The following is a 13,726-nucleotide window of genomic DNA, read 5'->3' as shown; positions in this document are numbered from 1 at the left end:
ACGCATAACCTTGAGGCGGATGGGCTACAACAGCAGAAGACCCCACTGGGTACCACTCATCTCCACTACAAATAGGAAAAAAGAGGCTACAATTTGCACGAGCTCACCAAAATTGGACAGTTGAAGACTGGAAGAATGTTGCCTTGTCTGATGAGTCTCGATTTCTGTTGAGACATTCAGATGGTAGAGTCAGAATTTGGCGTAAACAGAATGAGAACATCATGCCTTGTTACCACTGTGCAGGCTGGTGGTGGTGGTGTAATGGTGTGGGGCATGTTTTCTTCGCACACTTTAGGACCCTTAGTGCCAATTGGGCATCGTTTAAATGCCAAGGCCTACCTGAGCATTGTTTCTGACCATGTCCATCCCTTTATGACCACCATGTACCCATCCTCTGATGGCTACTTCCAGCAGGATAATGCACCATGTCGCAAAGCTCGAATCATTTCAAATTGGTTTCTTGAACATGACAATGAGTTCACTGTACTGAAATGGCTCCCACAGTCACCAGATCTCAACCCAATAGAGCATCTTTGGGATGTGGTGGAACGGGAGCTTCGTGCCCTGGATGTGCATCCCACAAATCTCCATCAACTGCAATATGCTATCCTATCAATATGGGCCAACATTTCTAAAGAATGCTTTCGGCACCTTGTTGAATCAATGCCACGTAGAATTAAGGCAGTTCTGAAGGCGAAAGGGGGTCAAACACAGTATTAGTATGGTGTTCCTAATAATCCTTTAGATGTGTGTATTTGATCTGAGCTCTACATGTTAAAAAGTGAAACAGGATGCCCTTTTGGTAATTGGTAACTGGAAGTGTTGAATTTTCTACAGCCTGTTGCAGAAAGGTGGCAATTTTCACTGTGCACCATCTAGAGGCCAGGTCAACATCTGTTTACAGAAATATGAATATATCCGGGGTGCCTGGAACAAGTACATTTTATAATTCTAGAGTAATGAATAAAGAATACTTAAAACATGGTTGGGAGGAATATAAAAATGTTACATGTCTTGGGATTGATTATCTGAGGTCTTATTTAACCCTTATCCTAAAAGTTTATTCAGCAGCATAAATTACAAGTGGAACAGGTCCAGTCAGGTCCAGTCAACAGACACTATTGTTGACACTAAGTCAGTTCATGTAGTCTAAAAGGTTGAAGTTAATGGTATAACTGAAAAATACACAGTTAAATTATTTGCCAGTTAGACAATTAAACATTTAATCGCTCCATCAAATATTCAAAACATTACATTCCAACACTAACAAAACTAAACTGTTTCTTTATGTATTGTGTATTCAGCTTTGCCCGGATTCTGTAGGCTTTGGTTTCATCCTATCATGTTGTATGGCCAGTTGAAAACTTCCAAAACACTTTCCTGTTTACTCTTGCTACAGTACACAACTGATGTTTCTTATCTCTTAGTCTCATCAAACTATGTTGTGTTTTCTGGATCTTGTCATTTTTGTTGTGTGGAAACCAGCATTAGCTGATGGTTTAAAGACAGCTAATAGTTATCCTCATCAACAAAAACAATTAAGAGAGAAGCTCAAAATTATCACTAAGTCCTCTTTTGTGCATTTCGTCCATGAATGTTTCAGTGTCTTCAAAATCATTAAACACAAATGTGAATGGGGAGAGAGCTTCTCGTTCTTCCTCTACAGTTGAGGCCTCTCTGTGCACAGCACCCTGTATTTCCTCATCATTCAGAGGGGAGGACTTGTGCCTGGTCTCTGTAGAGGCCCATGTTGGCATTTACCCAGGCAACAGTATCCCCCAGGTAAACAACACATCTTGACAAAATTATTACTTTATTTACATCTCTAATTAATGACAAAATATATAAAGCAACAAAATAAATGGTTCTTGCCTGCTTGCATATAGTGACAGGTGCGTCATGCATCTTTAGCTAGTTATAATGTACCTTAATTGACTACATCTGGCTAACAAGTTGCCTACCGTACCTCGTCGCGTAGCTCGCTATCTTTAAACGTAGCTTTAAGGGATGTCGTGTTTTCTGTGTTCTGTAATTAGCAAGCTATTAGAATCTCAGATTTAAATAAAGAATTGAGTAGATAAGCGATCTTGGTGAACACGTTACCTATCCATAAATATATAGCTTAAGATTTTCATATGGAAGCACGTACCAAAACCAAAGTCACTGACCCTGTAATTCTTCCTTCATAAATGCACACACTTAATCAACAGGGACCAGGCATAGTTCAGCTGGCACGCAATTAAAAGCATAAATGTCATTGTCCTCATTAGATTATAACCCGGGTCTCCCACATGAGGGGTTGTGTCTTTAACCACTACACCAGAGTGCTCTACATTTGTCCCCTGGCGGTGTAGCATCTCCACATTAGATCATTTTGTCATGTATTAACATCATGCCAAGTTAGAATTTTTCGCATTCACAGAGTCATTTGACACGATTAAGCATTGTGTTAAACTGACTAACCTTTCTTATTAAGTTTACCTCCACCACAAATAGCATCTATGAACTGTACGGCTTTCGCCACTGGCCATCTTAACAGCTTATTAGCCAGTAACAGGCTTACTAGTATCTAACTTACAACTTGCAGTAGTCTTAAGATTTGAACAATTGCTAGCAAGACTGAATATGAACTTAACACAGCCAAAGCTAATTCATGGCAGAAAAACTTTCGTTTTTCTTTCATTCGTGAATGACATTGATACAATCACTATCAATACAGGTGACGATAACTGACTTTTTTGTCAAGTGAAAAGACAAGAGAATCTTTTACTGCATAAGGATTTTTCATCTAGCCTATATTACCCCAAAAATCATGCCGGATGCGTACGAAAATCCACCAGAAATAGTCGCAATATAAACAGTTTTATTTTAGGCTTACTATAACATAACTTCTGAAGGTTGTAGCCAGTGAAGTTTTTGTCTGTCCTGACCCAAAAAGCATGCATTGATGCGTACTTCAAAAATCCACTAAAATTAGTCGTAATAGAACCGTGAACATTTTTATTTTAGCCTTACTATAACACAGCTATTAAAGGTTGTAGCAAGCAACGTTTTACAAAATTCTAATGCATAATTTGCTTTGGCGAGAATTGAACACTGGACCTATTGGTCTGTATCTCTAACCACTACGCTATTTAACAAGAGGTAGTCAGTCAGTCACTCACTCAATAAGAGACATTTGCTTTTCTTGGCCGGCTCCGCTTATGTTGTCCGTCAAACACTAGACCAATGGCAAACGCTAATGGGCGTAACCTAATTTTCAGGAACCCCCATATTAAGTAATGCCCCGACTTGCGGTCTGCAAATATACCCTCCTCAAAATATATCCTGCCCTGGATTTCTTCAACATTCCACTTCGGTGGGCTAGCTACACAACAAATTTTACTAGCTTTGTTCAGTACAGCTGTTGTGCGAAATGTCAACTAGTTAATCAAATAACCTGGTACTTTGTGTGCTGTGTGTCAAAGCCTGAACACACAAGGCTAACTTTAGAAATGTTTTGTCTTAATGAGAGGGTGAATAACTTCTACTGGATCGCTAGATCCCCTAGAAACACCCACCAGATAAAGTTTCAACTGCCCTAGTCTATACAGCACTGACAGTTAGATACAACCAATCTTTCCCCTGCATGGTTTTTGACACACCATTCAAATTATAATATCAGACGAGGAAAACGGGATATCTTATATGAGGAAAATTGAAAATGTCGGATGAGGAATAAAGAAAATAGTAAGCAAAGGAATTGGCTAATAGTAGGCAAAAGAAATGATTAAACACTTTTTCATATTTCACTATCCTTTTAAATAATTTACTCATCAGATAACCTTTTACTGACATTTGTCATTCATGGGATTCCATACGTTTGTCGGTGCCATTTGAAAAAATAAGAAAGATTCACTGCAAACTCTGACCAAGAAATGTTCCAAAATATTTTTTAACAATCACCCATTCACGCGTATATCGTAATTTAGCATTCATATGCCCCATAGCTGGTCACAATGAGAAACCACTTGGACCAAGCTATTCTAAGCCAGTGATTCTCATGAAAAGTCCATAAAGAAATTGACTTATCCTCCCATGTTTTTTACTATGCATTTTAAACCTAAATGTTGATTGGCTGATAGCTATTGTTTATTACACAGTTATGACATCACCACACTTTTCACTATGGTTTATAATTGCACTAAGGAATCTCTGGGGTTTGTGGTAATACGCTAAGCACTGTGTCCAGGCGCTTCGCACTGCTTCACCACAACACACTCCCTCATGTCTTATGGCTGAAGTAGATAGCTATTTATGATGGACTCTGCTAACTTTAGCTAATGACAACATTAATATTACATGTACATTTGTCAACATTATGATGCTGGCATGGTTGTTTTGTACTAAATATTATATGGCTTGTTGTTCTCTGTGTAGAATAGTTACATAAGCTACTATAACAGCAGCTATAATGTTAATTAATATGACATCCAGAAGGTTCAGTATTACAAGCTATTTCTACCTCCCTCATTGAAGTAAACATTATCGGACAGCAATGTAGTTGTTGTTATGACATGTTACGCCATGTCAGTGAGCTGTTTCTGGCTTCATGTTAAAGAGTGGAACAGATGCAGAGTATTTCTTTTTTGGGAATGTAAATAACTATAGCAAACAGTAAAACCACTGGATTAAAACGGTGTAATTGTACTCTAAATAGTCTTCGCAGAGAGGCATTAGACCATCTTTCTGGTTTGTTTTCTGCTTAAAGCTGCATTATGGGATTTCTGGCCTCTAGTTGTGAAATGGGCACTGTAGAGACAGAAATAGTCCCTCAGAAATGTTTAGCCCATCATGTGCCTGGAATTTCATGGCTATCTGAGGTATCATAGTAATTGTTCTTAAATATCATGCAATTTACGCACCCAGATCAGAATGCTTTCTTATTTGCCACAGACTGCATCTTAATTCAATATTTACCTCAAACAAATGTATGGAATTATTTAAGGTCATGGACTTATCTCAAGGCATTATTAGTGTCAGGATTTGTTCATCATGTGTGTAGTCCTTGTACACGAAAGGAATTGGAGCATTTGGTTTAGCTTATCTTGATCTTCTTTAGTTTATCTTTGGTATTGAATTAGGCTTTCTAAATGAGGTAGCCTGAGCTCATCCATTGCCGACTGGATAAAAGCAATAGTACATATTAGACTGTATAAAAAACTTCCTTTAGTTGTTTTGCTTAATTTTCTGTGATGCAGAATATTATTGTGCTGTGGATTGTTATTACCATGTTGGTATTCTGATCTAAATTCAATGGGAAACAGGTTATTAGCAACATAACTATGTTTACGCAGACAGACCAATCGGATCATCAAAGCTAAATATCTGATTTAAATATTTCACTTGAAAAAAATGGTAATGACCTGTCAAAATACTACAGCCTGTCAAAATACTAAAGCCTGTCAAAATACTAAAGCCTGTCAAAATACTAAAGCCTGTCAAACTATTTCAATAGCCGTTTGACTAATTGGTCTTTTGACCAAACAGATCAGGTGTTTTTGGGAGCCCTCTGTGGAGTTCACACAAACCTGAAACATCCTGTTTTCAGAGATTCTATCGTCTTCCATCCGATTTTAATTTCTCCATGAAAGCAGAATGTTGCACCTCCACTCAAGCTTTCAGACGTGCGGTTTAATGTCGCGGCCCCGTGTAGCTCATTTGGTGCGGCATGGCCCTTTCAATGCTAAGGTTGTGGGTTTGGCTACCACCGTGGTGTGGTTTAATCGTGCATATTTCCCCAGCTGCTCTGGAAAAAAGCATCATGTTGGGTGTTAGGTTATTGTCAGCTATTATCTGATCTGTCAAAAGAACCATATAAAGAACAGTATAAACACAGACAGTCTCCTTTCAATTATTTTATAATTACTGACTGCATTTTTAATGTCCATTTATTACAGTTAAAGACATGATTAAAACATTTACCTTTTATTTTCCATCCGATGGCAGCATCAAACAGAACTGTTGCATTGCTGAATAGAACAGGAACTCTGTGTCCCAAATGGCACATATTTGTCTATGTAGTCCAGAACATTTCACCAGGGAATATACAGTAGGGCTCTGGTCATCAGTATTGTACTCCAAATGGAATAGGGTGCTATTTGAGACACAATGCAAGAGTTGAATTGCCCTGCAGATTCTTGTAGTTCGATATAACACTAAGGCTTACCAGATCTTCAGAACCTAAATATTCCAGTCTGTGCCCGATGCTTTGACGTTCTGTAATCCCCAGTGGAATATTCTACAGATGAGATGTGTGTAAGAGAGAGAGAGAGAGAGAGAGAGAGAGAGAAAGATAGATGACAGAAACAAACATAGAGAGATGAGAGAGAGAGACATTAGAGAAAGAGCGAGAGATGAGATAGTGAAAGAAATGGAGAGAACAGGAAAATCGAGCAAGAAAGAAACCATGCAACCCTTTTACAACCTGCCCAAGATTAGAACGGATGAATGGTGTTGCCCTCACTGGATTCAAACTAGGGTCTCCTATAAGACAGGCTGTCTTTAACCAGTAAGCCACTAAGCTATGCCTCTGACAAGAGTCTGTATACTTCTCCATTGTTAAACCTATTAGTCAAAACATGGCTTTCTTTAGAAAACAATGACAGTTGAATAGCCAACCACTACACCATGTGAACTACTATGTAAATCGAAAGGAATGGCAGAATATTAAATCACATATTAATTACTATGTACTACAAGTACGTACTCTGTGGATGCTGGTGAATTATTGTTTTGTATATAGTAAGCTAGTACGCCAGTATTGGGACCGATTGGGACATACTACCTCGTCATGAAACTGTGTCTTGACATGACATCATTTTGTCATGCATTAACATCATGCCAAGTTTGAATATTTAGCTAGACACCATTAAGCATTGTGTTAAACTAACGAACATTTCACATTACGTGTACCTCCACCAAAACAGCCATACAGTTCATAGCATCTGAACCGTACGGCTTTTGCCACTGGCCATTTTAACAGCTTATAAGCCAGTAATACGCTTACTAGTATCTACTAACTTCCTACTTGGAATAGTCATAAGAATTGAGCAATTGTCACCAAGACTGAAGATTAACTTCACACCGCTAAAGCTATTTCATTTCATGGCACAACAACATTCATTTTTCTTTCATTCATTAATTACATTAATAGAATAACTATCAATATAGGTGATGATAACTTACTTTTTCGTCAAGTGAAGAGGAGAGAGAATAGTGGAAACCCCTCCTCTTTTACTGTGCAAGGGGTTTTGATCTATATTACCCCAAAAAGCATGCATGGATGTGTACTCTGAAAATCCACCAGATATAGTAGCAATATAACCGTAAACAGTTTTATTATAGGCTTACTGCAACGTAGCGACTGAAGCTTGTAGGCAGCAAAGTTTTAGCTGATCCTGAACAAGTTCTAATGCATAGTTTGTTTTGTCAGTGGCAAGGATCAAACACCAGTCGCCTACATGGCTGTCCGTGTCACTAACCACTACGCTTTTTAACTAGGGACAGTCAGGGGCGTTGGACTGGGGGGAAAAGGGGTACTAAGTATATAGGGCCCTAATGTGTAGAGGGGCCCTCGAAAATGTTTGAATCTTGAATAAAGTGGGGAGGGGCCCTCAGAAACCGCCTATGTACAGGGCCCAGAATTTTGTGCTACATCCATGGGGACAGTCAGGCAGTCACTCACTCACTCACTCAGTAAGAAACATTCGCTCTTCTTGGGCAGATCCGCTTATGCGTTCCAGTAGAAAGTGAGAGATTGCATATCATTTACATTTTGTAGGATCCAGACAACAGCATGAAGTGTTTTCCCTTAAGTTTTCATAGTAAACATATTTCTACTAAAGCTCTTGTTGGTAAATGAATAGACCATCGTGTACAGCAGACAGGAAGGTACTGTACAGCAGACAGGAACGCTGCGCTAATGCAACTCAAGGTTATTTGATTGACAGTGCTGGTCGCCTAGTGATGAAAGTTAGCCATGCTCCAGAGGCGGCATTTCTTTACAGACTGTGGAAATACAGGGGCGGTTTGAAACCATTTCCAGAGACGTTTTTTTGTCTGCATTTGAAAAGCCGTAAGACACACGTACAGACATATAACTATGTCGTAACCAAAACACTTCCAAGATGCCACAGTGTGAAGTGGGTATTTGTCGCCATTTTCGTTCCGCTGGGCAAGGCATTTAACGTCTAAACCACTGCTAAACTGCATCCGACCCAGTGCTCTTGCATCTGGTTGTGATGAAGGAAATATCAATAGCTCGGTCCTTGGGTCGACAGACACTAAATTAATATTTCTGTTGCTGTTCTTTTAACTTTTTCCCGTCATTTCTGTTGACAGTGATAACATCCTGGTCCTGGATATCTTTTTTGAAGCGCTGAACTACGAGACCATTGAGCAGACGAAAGCCTACGAGTTCGCTGGTTTGCTGGGTGAGGAAATGGCTGTCGTCTGCTAACATGGTGATACAAGTGATACAACAATTGCAAATTAACTTTTGTGTTTTCACTTCACTCTGAAATTAATTAAAACTTTTACAATTATTCTGAGCTGTAAATGAAAAGATAATGGTCACACACTTTGAATTAATCTTCAAACCAATACATCTGCATGCAGTAAATGCCTTCCTTCAGGTAACCCTGGCGTTCAGAAATCTCACATGTTCATTAATTATTATCTTCCCAGTGATTTACATTTTCACTGTATTGCAGCCTGGGAACCTGAAGTGGTGCTAGTTTTGCACCTACTAGTTGATAATAATGTATCAAGTGTCCCAAGTGTAAATGGGAGCCGGTATGATGTTTGAAGTGTTTATTACTGATTACTGATTTCACCCATAATTTCCATTTTTGTGTGGGTTTATTCAGGTGATATTGGTGGTCAGATGGGTCTCTTCATAGGGGCCAGTATTCTCACCATCCTGGAACTATTTGACTATCTGTATGAGGTAAGCCTAACTCACTCTAACAGTTTTTAGGTTCTTAGTCCAGACCTTTCTTTTGTTTCGTCCTTCACTACGGACACTTTATTTAAACTATCATTTAAACTAAAGGTGGTTAGTCTGGCGAGGATGCAGGGTATGGACCCTTGTGCCTGGAGGGTAGTTGGCATGCACACTGCATGTACGGTATGTGGGGTTGAGGTCTCTCGTTTCTAACCAGACAGACCATTTATCAAGATATAGTCAGAGTATCCTAAAAGTACATTTCACAGTTCATATTGTAGCACTCCCTCAAGGAGCACAAGCTATAGTCCCCTGGGTATGGTACTGCATCAATGTATTTAAATGTCTTTCATTTACATAATTATGTCAAGGCAGTGTGTCATATGAGTGATGGGCCTTGAAGGAATACCTCATGATTCCTAGCGCCAGTGCAATGACTGGAAGTCTGTGGGAACAATTAGCATGTGATGTTAGCATAGCATGCAATGTTGTTAGCATGATTTAGTAAAACAACTTCTAATTAAAAGTAACCCTTTACAACCAAACACTATAAATAGAAATTAGACCTAAATCCAAACTGAAAGGGTCTAGAACTCCAAATCATCTTTATCATTAAGTCAGTGCAACATAAAACTTGACACATTAAAGAAGACACCAACCTTAAAATAATTTTGTTGCTTGTGTCAGTTTTCCAAAGAGTAACTGACAGTGGAATTTCCATAGCTGTTTTCAAATGATATACTGTATTTTATAATTGACTCTTTTCTGTGTACTATGTTCATGTACCCATGATTTATTCCATCCATATCAGACATTTTCTCAAAATCGATTTTAATGAGCGCTTGATAAGAAAAAAACGAAACTAAAAATGTAATTCAATATTTTGTGCATTACTGCCATTAGGGATCATTTATACGTGCATGCCATCAATCTCCTTTAGACCACATCATTTACCCATTATAATATTCATTATGTTCTATTGGTATTCACAGTGGGTTTTTAAGAAACGAAATCCACGTTCACCCACAGTCAGTATTTAAAAGGGGAAACACTGCCTGTGGGTGAACGTGGATTTAGTTTTGGCCCTCTGAAGCATTTCAAAGCGCTGTGACCACGTTTGCTTGTTTGCAGGTGTTGAAGTACAAGCTGTGCCGGTGCTCAAAGAAGAAACACAAGCGCAGCAACAACAATGACCGGGGGGCCGTCCTGAGTCTGGACGACGTCAAACGCCATGTCAGTGAGCTGTTTCTGGCTTCATGTTAAAGAGTGGAACAGTTGTTGAAATCAAACAGGATATAGGGGGAGGTGATTGAGGTTGGGGGAGGGGGGAAAAGAATCTGAGGGAAAAGAGAGAGTGGTGAGGGAGTGATTGTGAGTGAGAGGGAGGGAGGGAGAGGAGAGAAATGAGAGTGAGAAGTGAGAGAAGTTGGAAAGGAATGGTTTAAATGTAATCACATGCTGGACAAGGCCAACCCAGTGGGTTTTGAATGAAAGCTTTGGGAGCTGTGATAGCTCTTGATTTTCAAGTGTAATTGGAACCATTTCTGTTTGGTCTAATTGTAACTCAAGGATCGGCCATAGGGAGAGAGAGATTGTACGTGTCACAGAAAAGGAGGAACAGAGACAGAGAGAGGGAAGGTGGAGGTGAAGAGTGAATGAGAGGGGGAAAGAAAGGCTGTATTGATCAACAGAGACAGAAAGACAAGACGTATGGAAAGACACCGAAGCACGACAGAAACGGGGAGAGAGAGCGAAGAAAGACAGGGAGGGAGCGAGGGAGACAGAATGAAAAAGAGGGGGAAAAAGACAAAGACAGAGAGATGAGTGCTTGTCTTTACTTACAGTTCAATCAATCCAAAGTATTTTAAGGCAATTTTTCCTCAGCAGGTGTTAAACAAAGTGCTTGTTTAAATATTCAGCCTTAAAGCCCCACAGAGCAACAAAATGTCGAATTACAATGGCAAAAGGAAAAGCTATTTAGATTTGGTACCAAAATATATTTTATCGTTTACTCATCTACACTTCATCATCCACTTTATTGTCATCCCTCACCTCTCTCTGATCCCTCACCTCCCTTTTCCCTCCCTTTCCACTCTTTCATCCATTTCTCCTCTCTACTTCTCCTTCTCTCCTTTTTCCTTTCTCTCCCCTCGCTTTGATTTTCCCTCTCTCTTCTTCTCGCCTGTCTCCTTGCCGTCTCTGCTCTTCTCCCAACCCCCAGGCTCTGCGTGGCGACATGTCTTATTCCATTCTCTTCTGTTTCTCTCCTCCACGTCTCTCATCTGTTATTATCTTTTGTGCCCTCAGGCGTCCTGTGAGAATCTGCGGCCGCCGGGTGCGTACCCTGCCAACATGCTACCTCACCATCCAGCACAGGGCAACTTCGAGGACTTCACATGCTGAGCAAACCAGTAGGGATCAGGAAGTACCTGAGCCATTCCCGAGTAAGGAGAAGGAACCTGGCAGTGTGCAACCAAAGTAATCCATACAAACAGAATACCTGCGAGGAGATGTGTAAATGGACTGAAATAAAAACAGACTCTCAAACCTTTCTTACTATCTGAGGGAGGGGGGTGCTTCAAAATCAAAACAATATCAGAAGAAATGAACAAATGATGAACAAAAAGAATTCCAAACATAAATATGTGTAATGAGTTCTGGAACATTTACAGGAATTTGGAATTATAAAAGTTAAATTCTGAATGTTCTATCTCTGTGTTTGGAATAAAGCCACAAAAACTAAGACTCTACCCTACTTCAAGAAAATTGACTTTGACAGATGAGGAAAATGTAACTAACTGCTATACCAACACAATAACTGTACCACATCTACCAAGCCCCATGCCTTTACATCGATGACACCCGGCTGTCAACCACTGATGGCTGGCCTATTGGTTAAGGGTGGGGTTTGGATCTATTCCATTTCAATTTAGGCCATTCACAGTCGAATGAAATGGAGTTCAGCCCAACCCTGGTCAGTACAGAAAGGTAGCGCTTCACTCAACCTCACTGTACATGTAGCAACGTTCTGAACTGCCTCCACCAGGCCACAGCGAAAGTGACTTTTCCCTTGAGAATGTATCTATCTACACAATGAGGAAGACCAACATAGTGACAGGTGACGAAGGCATTTAGAGGCAAACGGAAGAGAGATCTACCATTTAGTTAAATTGTGCCGTGACGTTTTCAGGGCTCATCTTGTAAATGCATGCTTGTATATTGTCATATGCATGTATTGGGGTTTTGTTATTCTAATATTTTGTTTTTATTATCATTGCCAAGTTTGCATCGATGATATGCAGGTATAGATGATGCCCCCAACTTTTAATATGTGTGTGTATGTGTGTGTGTGTGTTTGGAATCCGCGCTCATGTGTAATACATGTAACATGTTTTTTGGTGACCAGCCTGGTTAAATCCACCTGCTGGTCTTTGCCCATTCCAACAGCAGGCCTTTGTTTCATTCAACCATGTGGAATGTGTGGATACTATCATCCAATTGCAAATCACTGTGCAGTCTGAGAGGATTTGAGTGAATAATATCAGAACTGTATTGTTGTCCTTCCATCTAGCCTACAGACAGGCATGGAGAAATGTTTGCCAAAATTGCTAATCCCTGTTCAATCCAATATTTCAGCTTTGCTGCCCCGAGTTTGATTGGAAAGTATGTGTTTGGAGATGATGGCGTTTTTGTTTTTACTCTGCTATTCATTTATCCACACGCTTGACTAACAGGGTGTTTTGGGAATTTTCAAGAAATCAGTTAGTTTTGTTAGTTTCTTCTTGAAATTTTCAGTATCAGTGTTCTAGTCGCAAATATAGCCTATCATATCAAAGCACAATGCCCCATGTAGAGGCAATGTAAATTAAAAAGTATATGAATTAATATAGATATTATCATATTGTCAATGTCATTATTATTATTATTATTATTACTGTTTTCAATTTGCCTTTATGGTTTAATTTCTTTACTACATGATGGGGACGCAAAATTGCTTAAACCTGTCCAGAATTCACTCGGTTTTGTCTGAATCACCTTAAGGAGATTCAAAGAAACAGGAAGGAATCTTCCGGCTGGGAATCCTCTGAACTAAATGTTTATGAAAACCTATGAATTTGGGGGAAAGAAACAGAAATTTTGCAACCTACAGAGCCATTCATACATATTGGCTGATAGTCCAGTCTCCTTCTGACCAGGTAACAGGCTGTTCTGTTTATAATACAAAGCATCAAATAATAAAATGTAAATATAATTTTGAACACTTGTTATTCTATGGAGATCTTATTTGTTTGATTGTTTGATTGCATGTCTCGAAAGTTGCTGTTGATGTGAATATATTTGTGTCAAAGTTTGACTCCACCCGTGTGTATTTTGGTGCATGTGTGTGCCAGGGCTTGAATCTGTGTGTGTGTGTGTGTGTGTGTGTGTGTGTGTGCCAGGGCTTGAATCTGTGTGTGTGTGTGTGCGCGCATCCTTGTGATCGTAGCTCACACCAACTTCATTCTCCATCCATTCCATAATTATCATGGACTTCAATTCCATTGAACCTGTTTCAAAGAGGTACAGTGGATATAAAAAGTCTACACACCCCTATTAAAATGCCCGATGTTTGTGATTTAAAAGAATGAGACAAAGATAAATCATGTCAGAACATTTTCCACTTTTAATGTGACCTATAATGTGAACAATTCAATTGAAAAACAAACTGAAATCTTTGAGGGGGAAAAATGAAGAATAAAA

At 39.4% G+C, this 13,726-nt stretch overlaps 1 protein-coding gene across 3 annotated transcripts in view; it reads left to right on the top strand.

Annotated features, from left to right (window-relative positions):
* asic1b (acid-sensing (proton-gated) ion channel 1b) overlaps window positions 1–13,245 on the top strand; it is a 249,148-nt gene extending 235,903 nt beyond the window's left edge. For all 3 annotated transcript variants that reach the window (XM_029114206.2, XM_029114204.2, XM_029114205.2), the window contains 4 exons: window positions 8,383–8,474; window positions 8,910–8,989; window positions 10,118–10,219; window positions 11,294–13,245. In XM_029114206.2, the coding sequence (XP_028970039.1) occupies window positions 8,383–8,474; window positions 8,910–8,989; window positions 10,118–10,219; window positions 11,294–11,389 (370 nt within the window). In that variant the 3' untranslated portion in view covers window positions 11,390–13,245. The remainder of the gene's footprint in view (window positions 1–8,382; window positions 8,475–8,909; window positions 8,990–10,117; window positions 10,220–11,293) is intronic.
* The last annotated feature ends 481 nt before the right edge of the window (window positions 13,246–13,726 follow it).

Source organism: Esox lucius, chromosome 17, assembly GCF_011004845.1.
Source record: "Esox lucius isolate fEsoLuc1 chromosome 17, fEsoLuc1.pri, whole genome shotgun sequence".
NCBI lineage: Eukaryota > Metazoa > Chordata > Actinopteri > Esociformes > Esocidae > Esox > Esox lucius.
This window is presented reverse-complemented; position numbering and strand designations above follow the sequence as displayed.